This window comes from Sinocyclocheilus grahami, unplaced genomic scaffold (assembly GCF_001515645.1).
Source record: "Sinocyclocheilus grahami isolate Dianchi unplaced genomic scaffold, SAMN03320097.WGS_v1.1 scaffold1496.1, whole genome shotgun sequence".
NCBI lineage: Eukaryota > Metazoa > Chordata > Actinopteri > Cypriniformes > Cyprinidae > Sinocyclocheilus > Sinocyclocheilus grahami.
Window position 1 is genome coordinate 68,482 of NW_015506675.1, and position 18,626 is coordinate 87,107.

At 34.9% G+C, this 18,626-nt stretch overlaps 1 protein-coding gene, 3 long non-coding RNA genes and 1 pseudogene across 5 annotated transcripts in view; 4 read left to right on the forward strand and 1 right to left on the reverse strand.

Moving 5' to 3' along the window:
- Positions 1–2,651, forward strand: part of LOC107570708 (butyrophilin-like protein 2) — a 6,516-nt pseudogene extending 3,865 nt beyond the window's left edge.
- Positions 394–888, forward strand: LOC107570718 (uncharacterized). The gene is made up of 3 exons (XR_001607075.1): positions 394–451; positions 558–653; positions 823–888. It is a non-coding gene; the product is annotated as an uncharacterized lncRNA (long non-coding RNA).
- Positions 2,652–7,532: 4,881 nt separating the features above from the next.
- LOC107570717 (uncharacterized) lies at positions 7,533–8,858 on the forward strand. Its single transcript, XR_001607074.1, has 4 exons — positions 7,533–7,622; positions 7,811–7,909; positions 8,596–8,606; positions 8,687–8,858. It is a non-coding gene; the product is annotated as an uncharacterized lncRNA (long non-coding RNA).
- A 2,703-nt stretch (positions 8,859–11,561) lies between these two features.
- LOC107570715 (uncharacterized) lies at positions 11,562–12,867 on the forward strand. The gene is made up of 3 exons (XR_001607072.1): positions 11,562–11,855; positions 11,942–12,059; positions 12,226–12,867. It is a non-coding gene; the product is annotated as an uncharacterized lncRNA (long non-coding RNA).
- A 3,464-nt stretch (positions 12,868–16,331) lies between these two features.
- tmem220 (transmembrane protein 220) overlaps positions 16,332–18,626 on the reverse strand; it is a 19,491-nt gene continuing 17,196 nt past the window's right edge. The window contains exons 1-6 of one of the 2 annotated variants that reach the window (XM_016256975.1): positions 18,044–18,244; positions 17,889–17,918; positions 17,735–17,795; positions 17,202–17,325; positions 17,068–17,127; positions 16,332–16,952 (exon numbers count right to left, since the gene is read on the reverse strand). In XM_016256975.1, the coding sequence (XP_016112461.1) occupies positions 16,820–16,952; positions 17,068–17,127; positions 17,202–17,325; positions 17,735–17,795; positions 17,889–17,918; positions 18,044–18,079 (444 nt within the window). In that variant the 5' untranslated portion in view covers positions 18,080–18,244 and the 3' untranslated portion in view covers positions 16,332–16,819. Of the gene's footprint in view, positions 16,953–17,067; positions 17,128–17,201; positions 17,326–17,734; positions 17,796–17,888; positions 17,919–18,043; positions 18,245–18,626 lie in introns of those variants that run through there. The other variant, XM_016256974.1, reaches the window with a different exon arrangement.

Below are 18,626 nucleotides of genomic sequence, written 5' to 3' on the forward strand. Positions count from 1 at the left end.
CTAAACGCGAATGTTGTCACTGTTTTGGAGCACACTGCCTTATAGATAACCTTAAGACTAACATATTGATACTAACTTTAATTTTGATTTCATGGGACTTTAACTAATAATGACTAACGAGCAAATTAATCAAAAACCATGGAAATTAATAGAGGAGGGGACTCAGGGAAATGTGGAGGCAGAAACAGAACCAAAACAGAACATAACCATGACAGTTTGATTTTGCTAACATTTTGTTTAACCATTGGCATATAATCTAACAACGATTGCTAAAGTCAACAGATTTTACCAACAGACCTACTAATCTCTGTGTAAAAGTAACATAATGATGCTACAATCTTTCTGAAGTCATTTTTAATCTGTAATTGGGCTCCGAATCTCAGGATAAAATTGGGATTTGGAGCTGTGCTTCTCCTCTGCTGTCTGATCTACTGCAGATCAAATAACACAGGTGTGTTTGGAAGAGAATTGTTCTCACTTGTGGTACTGTGGTACACAAACTCTGTATGTGTATCTGTAAGTGTCTCATTTAACTGGGATAGTTTTACATCTTCCAGTCACCAGCAGAACAATCAGGAATCTTCAGCTTTCTCTGGTCTTTTATCCAAACATCTGTATGTTCTTTGCCTTTATCTTCTGGGTTCTTACTGAAGGTGAGTGCAGTACAGTAGTTTAGCATCTTAGATATTGTAATTATGTACAGAACAATATTAAGAATATGTCAGATTTTCTAAGTGTTGTAATGTAGTGCTAATTTTTCATGATGAGAAAAGTTTTTTGTCTCATGTCATCTAATACCCATCATTTAATATTCTGTTCCAGAACTTCTGAATGAGACCATCACTTGCTGTGCTCTTAATATTCTGAGGTCTTTAATGTTGATTTGGGCTTTGTCTTATTTAAATTATCTTCAAGGTATGTTTACAATCTAAATATTTTATTTTTTTCAGTGAGAAATATGTTGATGATGACATTTTAAGACTTGACATATTTTAAGAGATTAATGCTGTCAGTTAAATACATGATGTAAAATATTGAAATGAGGCTAAGATTTCTATGCCTGACTCAAGGTGAACACATGGAGACGTGTTATTTTTCTGTTTTGCTGCTGGATGTGGAGCTGTGCTTCTGCTCTGCTGTCTGATCTACTGCAGATCAAATAACACAGGTGTGTTTGGAAGAGAATTGTTCTCACTTGTGGTACTTAACTCTGTATGTGTATCTGTAAGTGTCTCATTTAACTGGGATAGTTTTACATCTTCCAGTCACCAGCAGAACAATCAGGAATCTTCAGCTTTCTCTGGTCTTTTATCCAAACATCTGTATGTTCTTTGCCTTTATCTTCTGGGTTCTTACTGAAGGTGAGTGCAGTACAGTAGTTTAGCATCTTAGATATTGTAATTATGTACAGAACAATATTAAGAATATGTCAGATTTTCTAAGTGTTGTAATGTAGTGCTAATTTTTCATGATGAGAAAAGTTTTTTGTCTCATGTCATCTAATACCCATCATTTAATATTCTGTTCCAGAACTTCTGAATGAGACCATCACTTGCTGTGCTCTTAATATTCTGAGGTCTTTAATGTTGATTTGGGCTTTGTCTTATTTAAATTATCTTCAAGGTATGTTTACAATCTAAATATTTTATTTTTTTCAGTGAGAAATATGTTGATGATGACATTTTAAGACTTGACATATTTTAAGAGATTAATGCTGTCAGTTAAATACATGATGTAAAATATTGAAATGAGGCTAAGATTTCTATGCCTGACTCAAGGTGAACACATGGAGACAACACATTTCTGTCAGGACCACTATCGTCAAAGATGATTGACAATTAGCATACAGTTTGGATTGGCGGTATGGTTCCGTTCTGGGCAAGAACTCCCTGCGCATCCATGCAGCCTAGCATAGATGAGAGCAGGGAGAGCAGCAATAACCCCCCCAGGGTAAACAGAACAGAACCAACATAAATGTATTGCAGATATTGTTAAAGTTCAATAATGTTATGTACACATTTTAGAATTAGTCTGATTCAAAGTAGAATCAGAAGGCTGAATCCTGACTAACAAAGGAGGAGTTGGGGATGGAGGAGGGTAATTAATGCGAAAACTGCTGATAATACTGAGGGACCTTATATATGAATGCTTAGATAGGTGTCGTATTCCCATAGGTTGATGGGGATCAGCTGAGAGTCAGCTGATGCGAGCTTGACTAACGTGACCTGCCAGAACTGATGCTACACTAGATTTTTAAAATCGAGGAATTCAGGGTGACTCGAGACCATGCATTAATATGTGATATTTTGGGAATAAGAATATTTAAAATTTGTCTGTTTGCCAACAGAGGGGGATACAATTTACTCAAGCAGGACAGAACAAACAAACATTGTTAAGCTTTATAATAAAATATTAATTGGGTGTAATGTTGTGTGCTTACAGACAACCTTAAAACATGGATCAAGTTTTCAAGTAGAAAACGAGAATTAGCTATTTCCACAGTCGTTGTTTATTCAGGTGGGTAAATCCGAATTTTGCACAGCAGAAGTCATGGACATTATTCTCACATTAAAAGCAATTAAAAGCATTTCACAAATGTAAATGATATCTGTCTGCTTGTAGGGCATTTATTCCACATTACTCCATTATAGATAGATAGATAGATAGATAGATAGATAGATAGATAGATAGATAGATAGATAGATAGATAGATAGATAGATAGATAGATTATAACACCTGAAAGGCAGACTGCCAGGTTGAAATGATAAAATTAGCAGAAAAAAAAACATAAACCATCTAATTTTTTGAAAATTAATTGACAAATCATTTTCACAACAATATTGGGACTAGACTGTCAATATTAAATTGAAAAAGCAAATATTTAAATTAAAATGTAAAGTTTAGTTTTAATTTTCTGTTTTCTTTATTTTACAATTTCATTTTCAAAGCCATCCAGTATGTAACTTCTATTATAATCAGTAGGTGGGCCTCACTGTTTAAAAGAGGTAGAGAGTCTGAGGAGGTGCACAACAGAAAGCATTTACATTCATGCATTTACCAGATGCTTTTATCAAAAGTGACTTACATTTCATTATGTGAGGTGTACATTTGATCAGTTTATGCTTTCCGTGGGAATCAAACTTGACATCAGCATTGCTAGCCATACTCTACAGTTTGAGCTACAAGAATAAATAAATGGGCTATGGATAGTTGGACTGGAACTATAATTAATGTTGATAAGTATTAGGTGTTTACACAGGATTCAAACATACTGCATGAGCAGCACATTTTAGAGCCCATAATAGCACGTTTTTACGTAGGACTTAGATTTTTTATTTGTGTCATGGTTATTGCTTTAGCATTGAGAAGGAAAATAAAAATTTATTTATTTTTCACATACTTTTTTAATATTGGCAGCTTTTTTTTTTGCATTGCCATTGTGAACATTTAAAATCATAATCAAATCACTTCTGTTTTTACTTCTGACACATAATTTGGGGACAAGCTTTTCATTACTTCATATAAAATGGGCACAATCTGCCTTTCATACCTTTTAATGTGCTTTAATAATAACAATGGGGGTGAGGATTTAAAATATGGGGGGATGTTCATCATTCTGAAATAAGATTAGGTACTTTTGCACACATACATCTCCACATACATTAGAACAGCCTTATTTAATCAAAACGACAAATTGTTTGACAAACATTGCACAATTCACTCATTCTTAAGGTCTATCATTTTCTTGCAGTTACACTTGTCATTTTTATATATTTTTATTTTTTTATTTACTTTTTTTGCATTTAATTTTGATCTGTTCTTCTGGCAGTGTTTTTGATAGATGCCTGGATAAAGTCTGCACATAAGAACTCTGCATGGCGCATCATTTGTGGAATGTTCTATGGATGTGTTGTGCTGTTCTCTTTCATTTTGAGTAGAGGTAAGAGTTTCTGAATTATTTGTTTTCACAAGTTGGTATAGCTTATATATAAGTGTCAGGCTGAGTAAAAAAACAAAAGCTCCAGAAGGCTGAGAAAAAAGAGAGTGCAGGAAAAAGAGGAACAGCAAAGAGAAGAAAAGTAAGGAAAGGGAGTGAGCATATAGTTTACATGAGCTGTAAAAAAAAAAAAATCTGTGACATTTACGGTAAAATACCGGCAGCTGTGGTTGCCAGAACTTCACCGTAAAAAATATGGTAGCAACATTTTAGGTTTTACAGACTTAACTTAAATTTACAATAAAATACCGTATTTCATAAACTGATGTAATGTTAATAAACCAACATGTTGAAGTACTAATATCTGTTTTGAACCATTGTAATGTACTGATAACCACCAAAAACTGGTGGTGACGAGAGAGTCACATGATGAACCAAAGCTCATCACAAACAGCTTTTCTACGAGCTGAAGAGGGCAATACTTATACTGTATATAGAAGGTGCACAGTGTCATTCACACTAACACTAAACCCCATCATGGTGACACACATGATACTGAAATAATACAATAAACATTAATTTAACAACATTAGATGTAAGAATAAATCCTAGTGTACACAACTGATAAGAAAAACCTCAAATATGAAGTGTCATGATGGGAATTCTGGGAGTGTCAATTTATGTTTTTTCACCATAAATTATACAATTACTTTTTATTTTTCACTTCCAAAAACCATATTTTTAACAGTATTTTACTGGAAAATCACATTAAATGTAATTACATTTATTCAACGAATATAGTATGGAAACTTACTGTTAACCAGTTAACAGGTTTTTACTGTAGCATTTTTACAGTCTTTTACTGTTAAAATCACAATCATTTTTTACAGTGTAGATTTTGATCTTTTCTTTGACCATTTGAAGCTAAAGCTCACACATTTAACCAGCAAACAAATGTTATCCTTACTGTTGTGATGAGCAACATGGTCCTTTTCATAATTGGAGTTCTGTTATATGAGAAAAGATGTGATGAGCATCCGTTCATTTTTTATTATTATTTTTAAGGTTTTATCAGGATGCATGTGAAGTGGGTCTGGTTATATTTTCTGTCTCTGGCACAATTCTTCCTACTGATTTCCTTATTTGGACTTCCCAGTCCAGGTAAGTTGCACCTGAGTACAGTTCCCTTCACACTTAGATTATTAAATACAGTAATATGAATACAGTAATGAGCAATACTTACAAAAACTACATTAATGACACTAATGAAGCAACTGAAAATAGACTCTTTATTTGATTCTAGCATGTATGTTGTCTTCTGAGCAATCATGACATTATGTACTATTACCTTGTTTGAATTGAAAATTGACCTGTAATCTTGTTTTTAGCTTTTCTAGCTGCGCCAATGGTTCAGGCAATACTGCTTATGTGTATGCGAAGTAAGTGCATGTTATTGCGAATGTGTAGTTAAATTCAGTAATATTAAAAGTAAAAAAATTGTGATTTATGAATGTTATGCTGTTGGATAATATTTGCTCAACAGTGATTTACAAATGTTCAATTCAGCTATCAAATCTGAGATTAGTTGTATTATGTGAACTGTGATGGTTTGTTTTTTCCACAGCTAGCTTCTGGAAATTAGTGATAACATTATATAGCATCCTAGTGGTCTATGTTCATGTATGCATATTTGGAAGAGAGAAAGGTATGCTACTTACCTTTTTTGTCACACTATAGTTTGGGGAACAATTCTCACTATTAACTAACTATTAACTATGACTGTTGCCTCAAACTCATAATTTGCTGCTTATTAATAGTTAGTTGGTAAGTTTAGGTATGGGGTGGATTAAGGGATCCAGAATATGGTCATGCAGAATAAGGCTGATAAACAATATGCTAGTAATATTCATGCTAATAAGCAACTAGTTAATAGTGAGAACTGGTCCCTAAAGTGTTATCAGTTTATTTATTTTTAATAAAGGGAATCATGAAAAAGTTAAATATGTTGTGGTGAACAGAAATACATTCTTTTTAATTGACAGAATACTTGCAGTGGACCTTTATGGTTGTATTTCTTGAAGTTCTGAGGATTATGGTGGCCTTTGAAGACCGAGATTATGTTATTGGTAATATCCATCATAATGCATGTCCTTTATAACCACACTCTGTAATTATAAAAGAGCATACTATGGTGTTATGAAAGTCAGAAATGAGATAACTGTTATACATTTTACAAGTTATATATAAAATATAATGAAAGCAAAATGTATGAATCAAATTTCTGCGAGTTTAATATCAAGTATACATTTTAGAACATTTTTTTTATCACATGAGCAAGACTGAGGATTAACTGAATATACACATGGATCTCATTAGTAATTATTCTTTAATTCTGTGATAATTAATTCTTATTTTAGTTACCCTGACAATGTTTTGTACTTTCTATACTGCACACACTGTCACCTTTGTTGGCCAAAAGAAGTGCTACTGAAATGTCATCTAAATGTAATTATAAACTCTGAAATGTATCCTAACCAAATTCATGCCTTGATGCTTCAAATATTTTCACCATATTTTTTTCAACAATTAATTTTTTTACACTTAATGTTTGATGTAGCAGGCACAGTATAGTGTCATATTATCAGTAAGTGAACATGTTATTTGTTCTTTTGACCTTTTGAATGTGATTTCATTTTTGTTTTTACACAGAGGCAGAACATTCAGAAGCACAGAGACAACAACAACAGACCGAGATGAGCCAGCAAGGATCAAATGCATGTAATTACTGACTGCTGACAATATGATTCACTTTATTTCTAAATTTCTTGATTTACCCAATATGTATTAAAAAACCCTCTTAACTCTGTTAAAGCAATAGAATATAAATACAATTCTATAGTAGAACATAGAAAAGAAATCTACTAAAATTAACATACAAATATAGTGTTCAGTGGTAACAATTGTTTAATGTATTAGAGCAACTATTTGGTTTGTTTGTTTTTGTGTGTGTGTGTGTGTGTGTGTGTGTGTGTGTGTTAGTGGTTTGTTTGTTTTTGTGTGTGTGTGTGTGTGTGTGTGTGTGTGTGTGTTAGTGTCTCTCTGTCATAAAATCATGTTCATGTTTGGAGCAGTTGGTCTTGTTTTGTTGAACTCTGGTACACTGACAGCAGAACTGATCCTGAAAGCACGTGAGTGATTGTAATATTTTTAAGTCATAGAGAGTTATCTAATCTAACACACTGTAATACACTGTGTCTTTAGGAAATATACACAACAAATTACAGTGCAATTACTAAACATTGCTTGACCTTTTCGTTTTCCAATGCCTTAATTTTGTTTCTGTTTTCATATGTAGTATTTTAATTGTAATTCTTAGGAAATGGTGAGCATGTCGTGAAGGATCTGAGAGTCGTAGTATTTCTCTCTGAATGTGTTTTTGTCTTATATTGGATGATTTTACAAATATGTGCTTTCTGTAAGTATCTTCTAATATATTTTTAAAATAGACTCAGTTGATTAAATTGTGTGTGTGTGTGTGTGTGTGTGTGGGTGTGTGTGTGTGTGTGTGTGTGTGTGTGTGTGTGTGAGTGTCTCTCTGTCATAAAATCATGTTCATGTTTGGAGCAGTTGGTCTTGTTTTGTTGAACTCTGGTACACTGACAGCAGAACTGATCCTGAAAGCACGTGAGTGATTGTAATATTTTTAAGTCATAGAGAGTTATCTAATCTAACACACTGTAATACACCGTGTCTTTAGGAAATATACACAACAAATTACAGTGCAATTACTAAACATTGCTTGACCTTTTCGTTTTCCAATGCCTTAATTTTGTTTCTGTTTTCATATGTAGTAGTTTAATTGTAATTCTTAGGAAATGGTGAGCATGTCGTGAAGGATCTGAGAGTCGTAGTATTTCTCTCTGAATGTGTTTTTGTCTTATATTGGATGATTTTACAAATATGTGCTTTCTGTAAGTATCTTCTAATATATTTTTAAAATAGACTCAGTTGATTAAATTAATCTGATTGTCAAATGTATGACTCAATGAATATTAACATAATAAATAATGAGCCAGACTGATGTATTTTGGTGAAATCTGTGTTCGGTTTATTAAAAAGTTATATGGCTCAGTAAAAAACAGCCAAAAAAATCCATCCAAACAGGTACTTAAAGAGCTAAAGACGAACCAACAATATTTATAGTACACAATGCCAAGTTTAAAGTGTAAATTAGTGTATACAGTGTGCTACAGATATCACTTTACGCTCATGCTTTTAACTCTCGGCAAAGGTGTTTCACAATAACTTTAAGCAGGGTTACCACCACATTTTTCTGTCTTTAAAATTGATATATTAAATGCATTATGTTAACTAAAAAAATATTTAATTAGTCACAAAAAATTGTATTCAAATGACCGCCCTAATAAATTTTATTATTAGTAGGATACTTTATGAAAACAAGTGGGCCATTTTAGCCAAAATATCTAAATTGTGCATACAGTGTAAACACAACCTGATTTACTCACTGTGGTTTTAATTTTCCTAAAGCTAGTCAACATCCTAAATGTTGATAATATTAAATATTTACATGATTGTAAATGTAACATGTCATGTAAATAATTTTCTTTTCTTTAATGCCTCCTGTCCTATAGTGAAGATTAAGCCTGGGTAAGTGCAGGTTTCTTTCTTTCAATGCAGCTGTATATATGAAGCCTATAGTTCTTTTTTAATTATGCTTCCTGTCACAGATTTATATGTAAACAAGGGAACTGACTTCAATGATGCAGATTTCATCTCAGGGTAATGTAATTATTATCATGTTACAATGTTTAGGCTGATCTGCAGTATAAGGCTTTAAAAGATGTGTTCAGTTGTATAGATGCCAGTTTCTTCTTGTTTCTTTCAAAAACACAGAGTACACCAGAGATTTATACAGTACATGGAGAATCTGTCTGCACCTGATTCTGATGTTTCACAGAGACATGAGAAACAGACTCTTCCACACTTTGTTCGCTCCGTAAATCCATGAGAACCTCAGCTGTAAAGATCAACAAGCTGTTTGGTTGTCTTTCACCAGTTGCAATACTTTGGGGTTTTAAGTACCAAGGTGTGTGAAAATGTCAGTCTGTTTTTCTTTATTAAATTCAATATTTTTTTAAGTCAGTATGAAGGCATATGTAAGGTTGGGCAGTGATCAGGCATTATTTACTATTTCAACTAATAGTGGTAAAGTAACACAATTGATTGAACCAAATTTAAATATATCAAAACGTATTTATGCAATGTTTAAAATGAACTGGAAATTAAGTGTTCTGTCAGTTATGTGTCTGAATTGCTAGTTTAAGTTTGTGTAACTGTAATAGCAATAAATGCTGAGAGTGCTTTCTATTGAAGTCTTCAAGTTCGTCATTTCTGAAAAAGAAATCGTTCTACTTGATGTGCCCAGGTTTCAGTAGTTTTACTGGTCAATCTCAGTGAGACCACAATCCAGTTTCTTACTAGGCTGCAACTGTTTCTATTTTGTAAATTTCTGTAGAATGAAATACCATGGTGATATACAACTCAGATGTATTACCTTCAATCATAATCTAGTCTTAGCTTTGAGCCCCAGTGCAAAAACACTTCAGTCACTCCTGCTGTCCGACCCGATCCTCTGTGGTGATACTGCTTTAAAAAAAAGTTGCTGGTAAGTTTGGATGTAATTCTGATCCATTACACAGTTCTGGATAACTCTTTGATAGTTTTTTCCTCTGGTATTTCACTTTTTTGTATTCTTTCAGAGCATTTGATAGTATCAGGATCTGATTGTCTGTCTGTGGGTGAGGATGTCACTCTGTAGACAAACTGCTCTGTAGACTCTCAGATGCAAGCTGAATTCAATTCAATTCAAATTTATTTGTATAGCGCTTTTCACAATACACATTGTTTCAAAGCATCTTTACAGAAAATGCATGTGTCTACATTACAAAGCAGAAGTGAATGTGTCCAAGTAATGTTCATTTGACAAATGAACAGTTCAAGATAATAGAATCATACAGCTTGCTAACATGAATTCATATCAGGCAGAAGCTCATTAATGCGATTATTACAAGTCAAGTCAAGTCACCTTTATTTATATAGTGCTTTTAACAATACAGATTGTGTCAAAGCAACTGTACAGCATTCAGATACAAGTGTGATCATAATGATTACAATATAGAGACATTTTGGCAGCTGTGCATGTCGATTCAAGTTGGCGTCATCTGGGGTCCTCGCAGGGGTCAGCATCATCTCTTCACAGGTGTTGGGGTCATCAGAAGTTTTTATGAGTCTGGATCCACGCTGGAGCTGGTGTAATCTCTAGATACCTCGAGATGGGCATCCCAGGGTAGAAACAGAAAGGTAGATAGAAATTAATTAGCGGAGCTGCTGTTCATAACAAACAAACAAACAAAAAATTACTTTTATCTGATCTAAATGGGAACAAGGGTGAGATTGAGATTCATTATGCGAATGCTTGGCTGAAGAGATGTGTCTTTAATCTAAACAGAGAGAGTGTGTTTGAGCCCCGGACATTATCAGGAAGACTATTCCAGAGTTTGGGAGTCAGATTGGAAAATGGTCTCCCTCCTTTAGTGGACTTAGATATCCTAGGTACTACTAAAACTCCAGAGTTTTGTGACCTTAAAGAGCCAGATGGATTATAGGGCATAAGAAGATCAGTTAAATATAAAGTGGATTTACAGCCTAAATATGTGTGTATTTATATATACAGCATATGCAAAGATTGCTGTAAGGGTCTTTTAATTGCTAAAGCTCCAGCAAGTTCATGCTATGAGCATTATCTAGCCTTTGCTATGAGATACGGGGTATTTCTTCAGACATTGTAGGTTCTGTGTGAACATTACTCGTGCAGCTGCTTTGAAGCAGGAGGGCTTCACTAGAAATGGTTGGCTCCCCCCACATTTGTCACGGGTCCCCTGGGGTCTCAACAAGAGCAAGAAGTGCTATCGGTTCTTGTTCCCATAGACTGTTTCTTCCTCTGCGCAGGACGCTCTCTGGCAAGCAAAATGGATTTTACATTTGAAGAGGAATTATTGCAAAACTGTAAGTACACGCTGGTTAAATAGAAAATGATTTGAAAGAGTTTATGTCGTTATTTTACCCAGGTTAAGGGAAGATGAAACGCCTTCGAACTTATTTTACTTCCTTGTGTGAAGTGTGACTGTTGAGCAGGCCCATCAAATATTTTTGAAAAGTTACAGATCAGAACGACAAAAGAATTCGCGACTGAAAAGCATATACATTAGTATCATTTTGTAAAACGTTTCAAGCAGAACATTGATTTTTAAATCGCGTAGCGGTTCACAAACAAACACTCGACGACGACACTTCCGGGATCATCTTGGAATTCGAATCCAAAGAAGAATTGTATTGGCGTTCCTTCTTATTAACTGAACATATTTATGCCACGAATAGGGAAATACATGTTGTTCCCTGACTGTTCCGGGAAAAGATTCAAAGCGTCGAGAGTGTCGAAAACAGCGCCATCTGGTGGCGACGCGTCCGGTGTGCGATACATGCGATTGTGCGAATCGGTGCTTCTCGTCCCGAATATATATATATATATATATTACAAGCAGCGGCATGCACAATATTCATCATTAACCTTAATCACTAACCTCATCTGGCATTATATTGAATAAAATTGACCATTTAATTACTCTGCACACAAGTGCATCAGTTTTCTAGTCCATAAGTAAATGTAGTTTGTCTGATCATTTCAGTGAGTGTAATGGAGGAAAGAAAGATCCCTCTAAAATGTTAATCCTCCACAGGGAACCTTTCTGCATCTGTACCGCTGTCACTACCTGGCGTGAAGAAGTCCTGGCATGAGAACATCACTCAGGACCTGAGGAATCATCTAGTGCACAAGCTGTGAGTTCAAGAAGAGCTGTCTCTCATCATAATGGGTGTCTTTGGTTGTTTTTGAGCATTTTTCAATTTCTTAAATGCTCTTGTAGGGTTCAAGCCATATTCCCCAACCCAGACCCTGCAGCACTGCAGGACAGACGCTTGGGGAACTTGGTTGCTTACGCATGTAGAGTTGAAGGGGACTTCTATGAGTCTGCCAACAGCAGGGTAAACCACATAAGCTTTCATGCCACATTTCAGCCTGATTTATTATTATTTTTGCCTTTATTTACACTAGAAAAGCCTGAATTTGAACCATGATTTCATGATGCCTCAACCTTATTTTTATTTGGTGATTTTGTCCTGTTTTTATGTCTAAATGTCTTGTGTTCAGGATGAATATTACCACTTACTGGCCGAGAAGGTCTATAAGATCCAAAAGGAACTAGAAGAGATGAGAAAGTCCAAACTTTCAAAGCCACTCACAAACACTCAGGATCCTTAACAGTCTGATTTCATCAGTCCAAATCTATAGGACCTGAACAAACCATCGGCCAACAAGTTATTTTATTGGACCAGATATTAAGTTGTTTTTGGACTAGATCAGTCATGTGTCACCCAGAATGTAGAAGGACTGAGGGATCTCATTGGAGTTTATAATAACAGTCAGTATGTGCAGTTTCATGAGCATGAACATACATCTGTTATTCTTGATTTGTTATGTCCATGTTTATTTCATAGTTTTTCTCATGTATATACAGTAATATTTACTCTATTCTGTGTATTACTTATTACTTACCATTTCTGATTGTTCTTTGCTCTTTGTATTCTGTTGTTGAATGTTATGTTGTATGTTGTATCTATTCTCAAGTTAGAGGAATAAGTGAATGTCTCCACCTAAAGGTTTTCAGCGTCACCAGATGATGTTGTGAAGCAGTAATTCGCTGTGGTCTTTGCATGATATATCAACACTTTGTGCTGAGTTTGTGCTGCTTTGTGCAACTGACATTATTGAATAAACTTATTTCAATCATGACAACTCTCGGAACATTTTAGCATGATGATGAATATGACAGTGTTAATGTATTTGGTCTTGGCGGAACAGATCTGCTACGCTGCTGCTGAATTGCTGCTGCTATTTTTAGTTATTGCTGTAGTTGTAGATTATTGCTGCTGCTGCAAGCAAGTACAGGAACTTACTACTGCCAATGCATACTGTGATACGGTGCCGTGAGTATTTAAGACATACTGCTGCTGCACAAAACAGCATATAAAATAACCCCATAGCAGATCTGGAGGGTTTCAGAGAACTCTGAAAGCACGCTGCAGGAATCTCAAGTGAATGCTAGCCAGCCATATAAATGCAAGGCAGTAAGCTCATTGGCTGCATATGCAGCATGAACCAATCAGTTTGTGCCAAGTCGTTTAACTCTCTGAATATCATCAGTTACATTAACAACCAGTCAGCCTGTGCCATCTAGAGTTTCATGACTGAACGATATATTTTTACAATCACTTATGGTCTCCCGTTTTTTCATTTTTCATTTAAAATATTAATTTGTTCTCAACACAGAAAGATGCAAAAGCAAAGACAAGCTGACAAATAAACAAGACCTTCAGGTAAGACATCACATATTTTAAAAATACAAATAAACTTAAGTGGTTCATAATTTATTCTAAAAAAAAAGATTTAGTTTAAAACCTATTTATTAAAATATAAAAATTTGAACACAGTAAACAATAAAATAAAATAGAAAATTTTATTTAAACTGCAAATATTAATTTAATGATAAACATCTGCCATCGCTTCACTACAGTGTCACTTCTAGTAGGCACTTTTTAAATGTTATTGCTGATTTGGACAAGGCACATAATTAATTGTCCTATTTAAATCTATTCAAACTTGCTCATGAGCTTAAAAACTTTGATCTAGGCTTCTGTACAGATGCTTGGAATTAATATATGCCTATATGTATGATTCTTTTTTTTATTTACATCATTTAACTGACCAATGCGTGTGTGGTGTGTTATACATATTTTCAGAGTAGCTTTACATTAATCTCTTCTGCTTTACTTGTCACATGTTTAACATATCTTGTTGATGATCTGTTCAGCTTTCAGCATTTTTTTCTGCATTCCAACATTTCCCATAGCTAGTCTCTGTATCCTATTTTCCTCCCAGTCTATGATTTGTAGTTTTAGTAAACCAGCTGTTAGTTTATCATGATAATGACAAAAACTAACAAATAAGATAAGATCTGCAACAAATCTGTGTTTTTCTGTCAATATGGGGTGCTGTGTGTACATTAATAAGGAAAAAAAATTAACTTAAATGATTTTAGCAAATGGCTGCAATATAACAAAGAGTGAAAAATTTAAGAGGGTCTGAATACTTTCCGTACCCACTGTATATATAGGTATTTCTTGTATTTACATATTCAAATGGATAATCCAAAATTGGTAGATACAAATCTTACACAACTGCACCCTCAAATGCTCAGAACATCTAATAGAGAAGTCTTACAGTTGGCCAAGCATCCGTGTCCTGTGGTCAGTTGTTTTTTATTTTATTTTAATGATTTCAGTGATGACTGTCAGTATAGGGATATTTTCTGCATACCTTTAGTAGCTAAACTGAATTTGACCCAATTTTTGCTTTGCTTTAGTGTTGCTTTATCATTCCATTTGCATTTATGTTTTTGGCAGATGCATTTATCTAAAGGTGCTTATATTATACTGCATTCAAGGTATAGCTACATTTCATCAGTTCATGCATTCCTGGGAATCAAACCCATGATCTTGGCATTACTAGTGCCATGATCTACTGTTTGAGCTGCAGGAATGCTTTATATATACAGTATCTCACAGAAGTGAGTACACCCCTCACATTTTTGTAAATATTTTATTATATCTTTTCATGTGACAACACTGAAGAAATGACACTTTGATACAATGTAAAGTAGTGAGTGTACAGCTTGTATAACAGTGTAAATTTGACGTCCCCTCAAAATAACTCAACACACAGCCATTAATGTCTAAACCGCTGGCCACAAAAGTGAGTACACCCCTAAGTGAAAATGTCCAAATTGGGTCCAATTAGCCATTTTCTCTCCCCGGTGTCATGTGACTCATTAGTGTTACAAGGTCTCAGGTGCGAATGGGGAGCAGGTGTGTTAAATATGGTGTTATTGCTCTCACTCTCTCATACTGGTCATTGGAAGTTCAACATGGCACCTCATGGCAAAGAACTCTCTGAGGATCTGAAAAAAATCAATTGTTGCTCTACATAAAGATGGCGTAGGCTATAAGAAGATTGCCAAGACCCCGGAACTGAGCTGCAGCACGGTGGCCAAGACTATACAGCGGTTTAACAGGACAGGTTCCACTCAGAACAGGCCTCGCCATGGTCGACCAAAGAAGTTGAGTGCACGTGCTCAGCGTCATATCCAGAGGTTGTGTTTGGGAAATAGACGTATGAGTGCTGTCAGCATTACTGCAGAGGTTGAAGGGGTGGGGGGTCAGCCTGTCAGTGCAGTGCTGGAAAATAATGGTGGCCACACAAAATATTGACATTTGGGTCCAATTTGGACATTTTCACTTAGGGGTGTACTCACTTTTGTGGCCAGCAGTTTAGACATTAATGGCTGTGTGTTGAGTTATTTTGAGGGGACGGCAAATTTACACTGTTATACAAGCTGTATTTCCCTTCTGCATGCACAGTGTCTCTGAAAGACCACAGTGTAAAACCATGAAAGTAAATGTCTTACAAGACAGACAGCATTTAACACACATGAACAATGACAAATAAATTTGAAGTTTTCAAGTTGAAGTGGGTTGAATTTATGTTTATTTATTTATTTTACAGTGTGTTGTACTTATTACAATCAAAGTCACCATTAAAAAGCATTTAGATAGATCCAAGTGGCTGCACTTATTAAAGTCATTGTGAAGGTCTAAGTGAATGAGTATAGTTCTTTAATTTAATTTTAACTGATAATGATCAGATTCAAACAGATAAACTAATATCTTTTGTCCTGATTTTCTGACCTCACAGAGATTGCAAACTGTCTGAAGTCTTGTCAGGTGAGTATCAATTATAAAACTGCACTGATTTGAGATTAAAACTGACCTGCAACATCAGGAGACTTTTTACTTCATGCTACATCATTCTCAAAAAGTATGAGGATGTTACATGAATAATGTTTAAATGGCATATCTTGTCCTGAACACAGAAGGCAGTGAGATCTAAACGAGTGAAAAGATTACAGGGAACGCAGAACACAGCAGAAACCCATGAACGGACAGATCTGAAGACTGAAGATCAGGAGGAAACACAGTCTGATTCAGTGAAATCACAAACTGTCAACAATCAGAGAAAACTATTTCACATTTATCCCACACAAGATATTAAGGTACAGTTTTCTGCAAAACTGCTTTGAAACAACATGGACTGTAAAAAGCTTCAAATACAATAATGACACTGTTTGATCACATTGAACTCAAGCTGAGTTCAGTGTTATTGTTATTTGTACTGTTTTCTTGGTTTTGTAAATAGCTGTATATATATGTAACATGTTTTATTGTGTCATAACACTTTTACTTTGTATATATGTGATGTTAATTTATTTAAAACTAATTACAGCTGTAAGCAAAGCTTAACCATGTACATACAATAATAATGAGAATGTATATTTAAACCTTCAGATGGCAGATCAGATCCTTCATTATAACATTATCTACATTAAAAGCATTATGACACACATACTCTTATTTACATTCATTTTATTCAGGCTATTGAGGGAACAGATAACATTATCATGTTTGCAGCACTGGTGTTTGGAGAGTTTGTATTTCTACAATGTTTGAATTATTAAATATTTATTCAAGATCATATTACCAGTCCATCAGTCCATTTCAGTAAAGCTGAGTTCATCTGTATGTCCTGCCGATCCAGAGTTCAGATGTGGTTTCTTGAGTGTTTTGGCTGATCAGAGAGCAGTTGTACAGTGTTCAGGCCAGTGTTTCCTCAGCTCTGTGTTCATGTAGTAATAGATCCACGTGATGAAGGGAAACACAGTAATTCCCACAGCAGTGCAGATCCTGACAGAGCCCACAGAACTCCTACAGGACACAAACACTCATTCATGACCATAATACAGCTGAAAAACATTCATACCGAGTCACAGTCAACCGAATAGCATTTCCGGATGTTAAAATCATAAAGTAATGCATTTACCTTCCTGAACGCCGACACAACAGCAGCCAGAAAACCGTCAGCAGGAGTCCAGAACATTCTCTGTTATGATAACATAATCGGTTTTATTCTCCTAATGTAACAGAATATTGGTCAAAACTCCTCTGAATGGTTACCTTCCTTCCTCTTGCTGGAAAATGTCTGTAATTCCCTCTTTATAAAGTTTCCAGCCCAGAATGACTCCAAACGCAGAGGCTACAAGCACATGCAGATCAGCCATTCGCCTCCATAATAGTGACTCTGGAAAGGTAATAACATCAATTTATAACTCTACAATCTACCATAATCTCTTATGGCGATTGAGAAGTGGCATTTTGTATGTGAAAAATGCATGCAGACTGAAACTCACGTCTTGTGTCTTCTGAATATACTGTTTTGCATACATACATTTGTTTGTACATTTATTTGTATCGTCTTTTTAATGCAAAACATTGAGCTTTATGTGGTAAATAAATGAGGTAAATATTGCATATCATTGTCTTTATGATGTATGATATAATTTCATATATATTTTATTTATCAGACAATACCAAACTCGAATGTAAAAAAATATTTATTATATTTATAACCCTGTAATTTTTTGGTGTATTTCTACTCCACTAGATGGGAGCATCGCGTCTCATTTTGATTCATGAGAAACTTCACTTGCCTGTTATTTGTGGTTGACAGCAAAGCAAAAAACACAGTCCAGCTGGAACTGCATAACCAGCCTGCAGAAACAAACACAGCATTATATAAGGAGCACACATATATGTTTTAGAGCGGCAGAAATGTTTCTCATTTGAGGTGAAAGTGAGTCTTACCATCCACAAGACAGCATCCGGATCATTTATCTGAAGATAATCAAACAAATCAGCGATTAATTATCACTGATCATGTCTTATGTCCATAAACGAGCGCTTCATTTGATGACCATCGCTCATTCAATGTGTGCAAATAAACTGAGAATAACATTTACCTGCACGTAAGTTGCCAGCGAGAAAAACACTGACATGCATAAATTACAAACTCTCCAGATGATCTAAGAAAACGAGACACTCATCCTGTTCTTCTGTTGGACTCTTGTGCATTTATTCTAATAAGTGTATCAACATTTCTCTGAAACGAAACACACTGGACTTTATAACTGTACGGTTTTCCGGATATGACGCCCGCGGGATAAAGCTAGGCATTGTGGGAAATGAAGTCCACGACACTATGATTTATTCAGTCATTTGGCCTAACAACGCAAACGACTATTATGCAAAAATGAATGAATGAATGTTTAAAATTAATAAATACACTTGACTGAAACCACTAATAAAAGATTATTATCATACTGAGTACAAATTGTTATCATCATCATAAGCATCATTATTCATGAGTTCAGATGCAAAAGCCTCTAAGTGGCCTCTGAAAGTTTCTTCTAAAATAGAAATAGGCCTTTTGTGTACATAGAAAAAGTCTTAGATCTTTGAGTTCAGCTCATGAAAAATGGGGGCAAAAACAAAAGTGATGCGTTTATAATTTTGTTAAGTGTGTATATATATATATATATACAG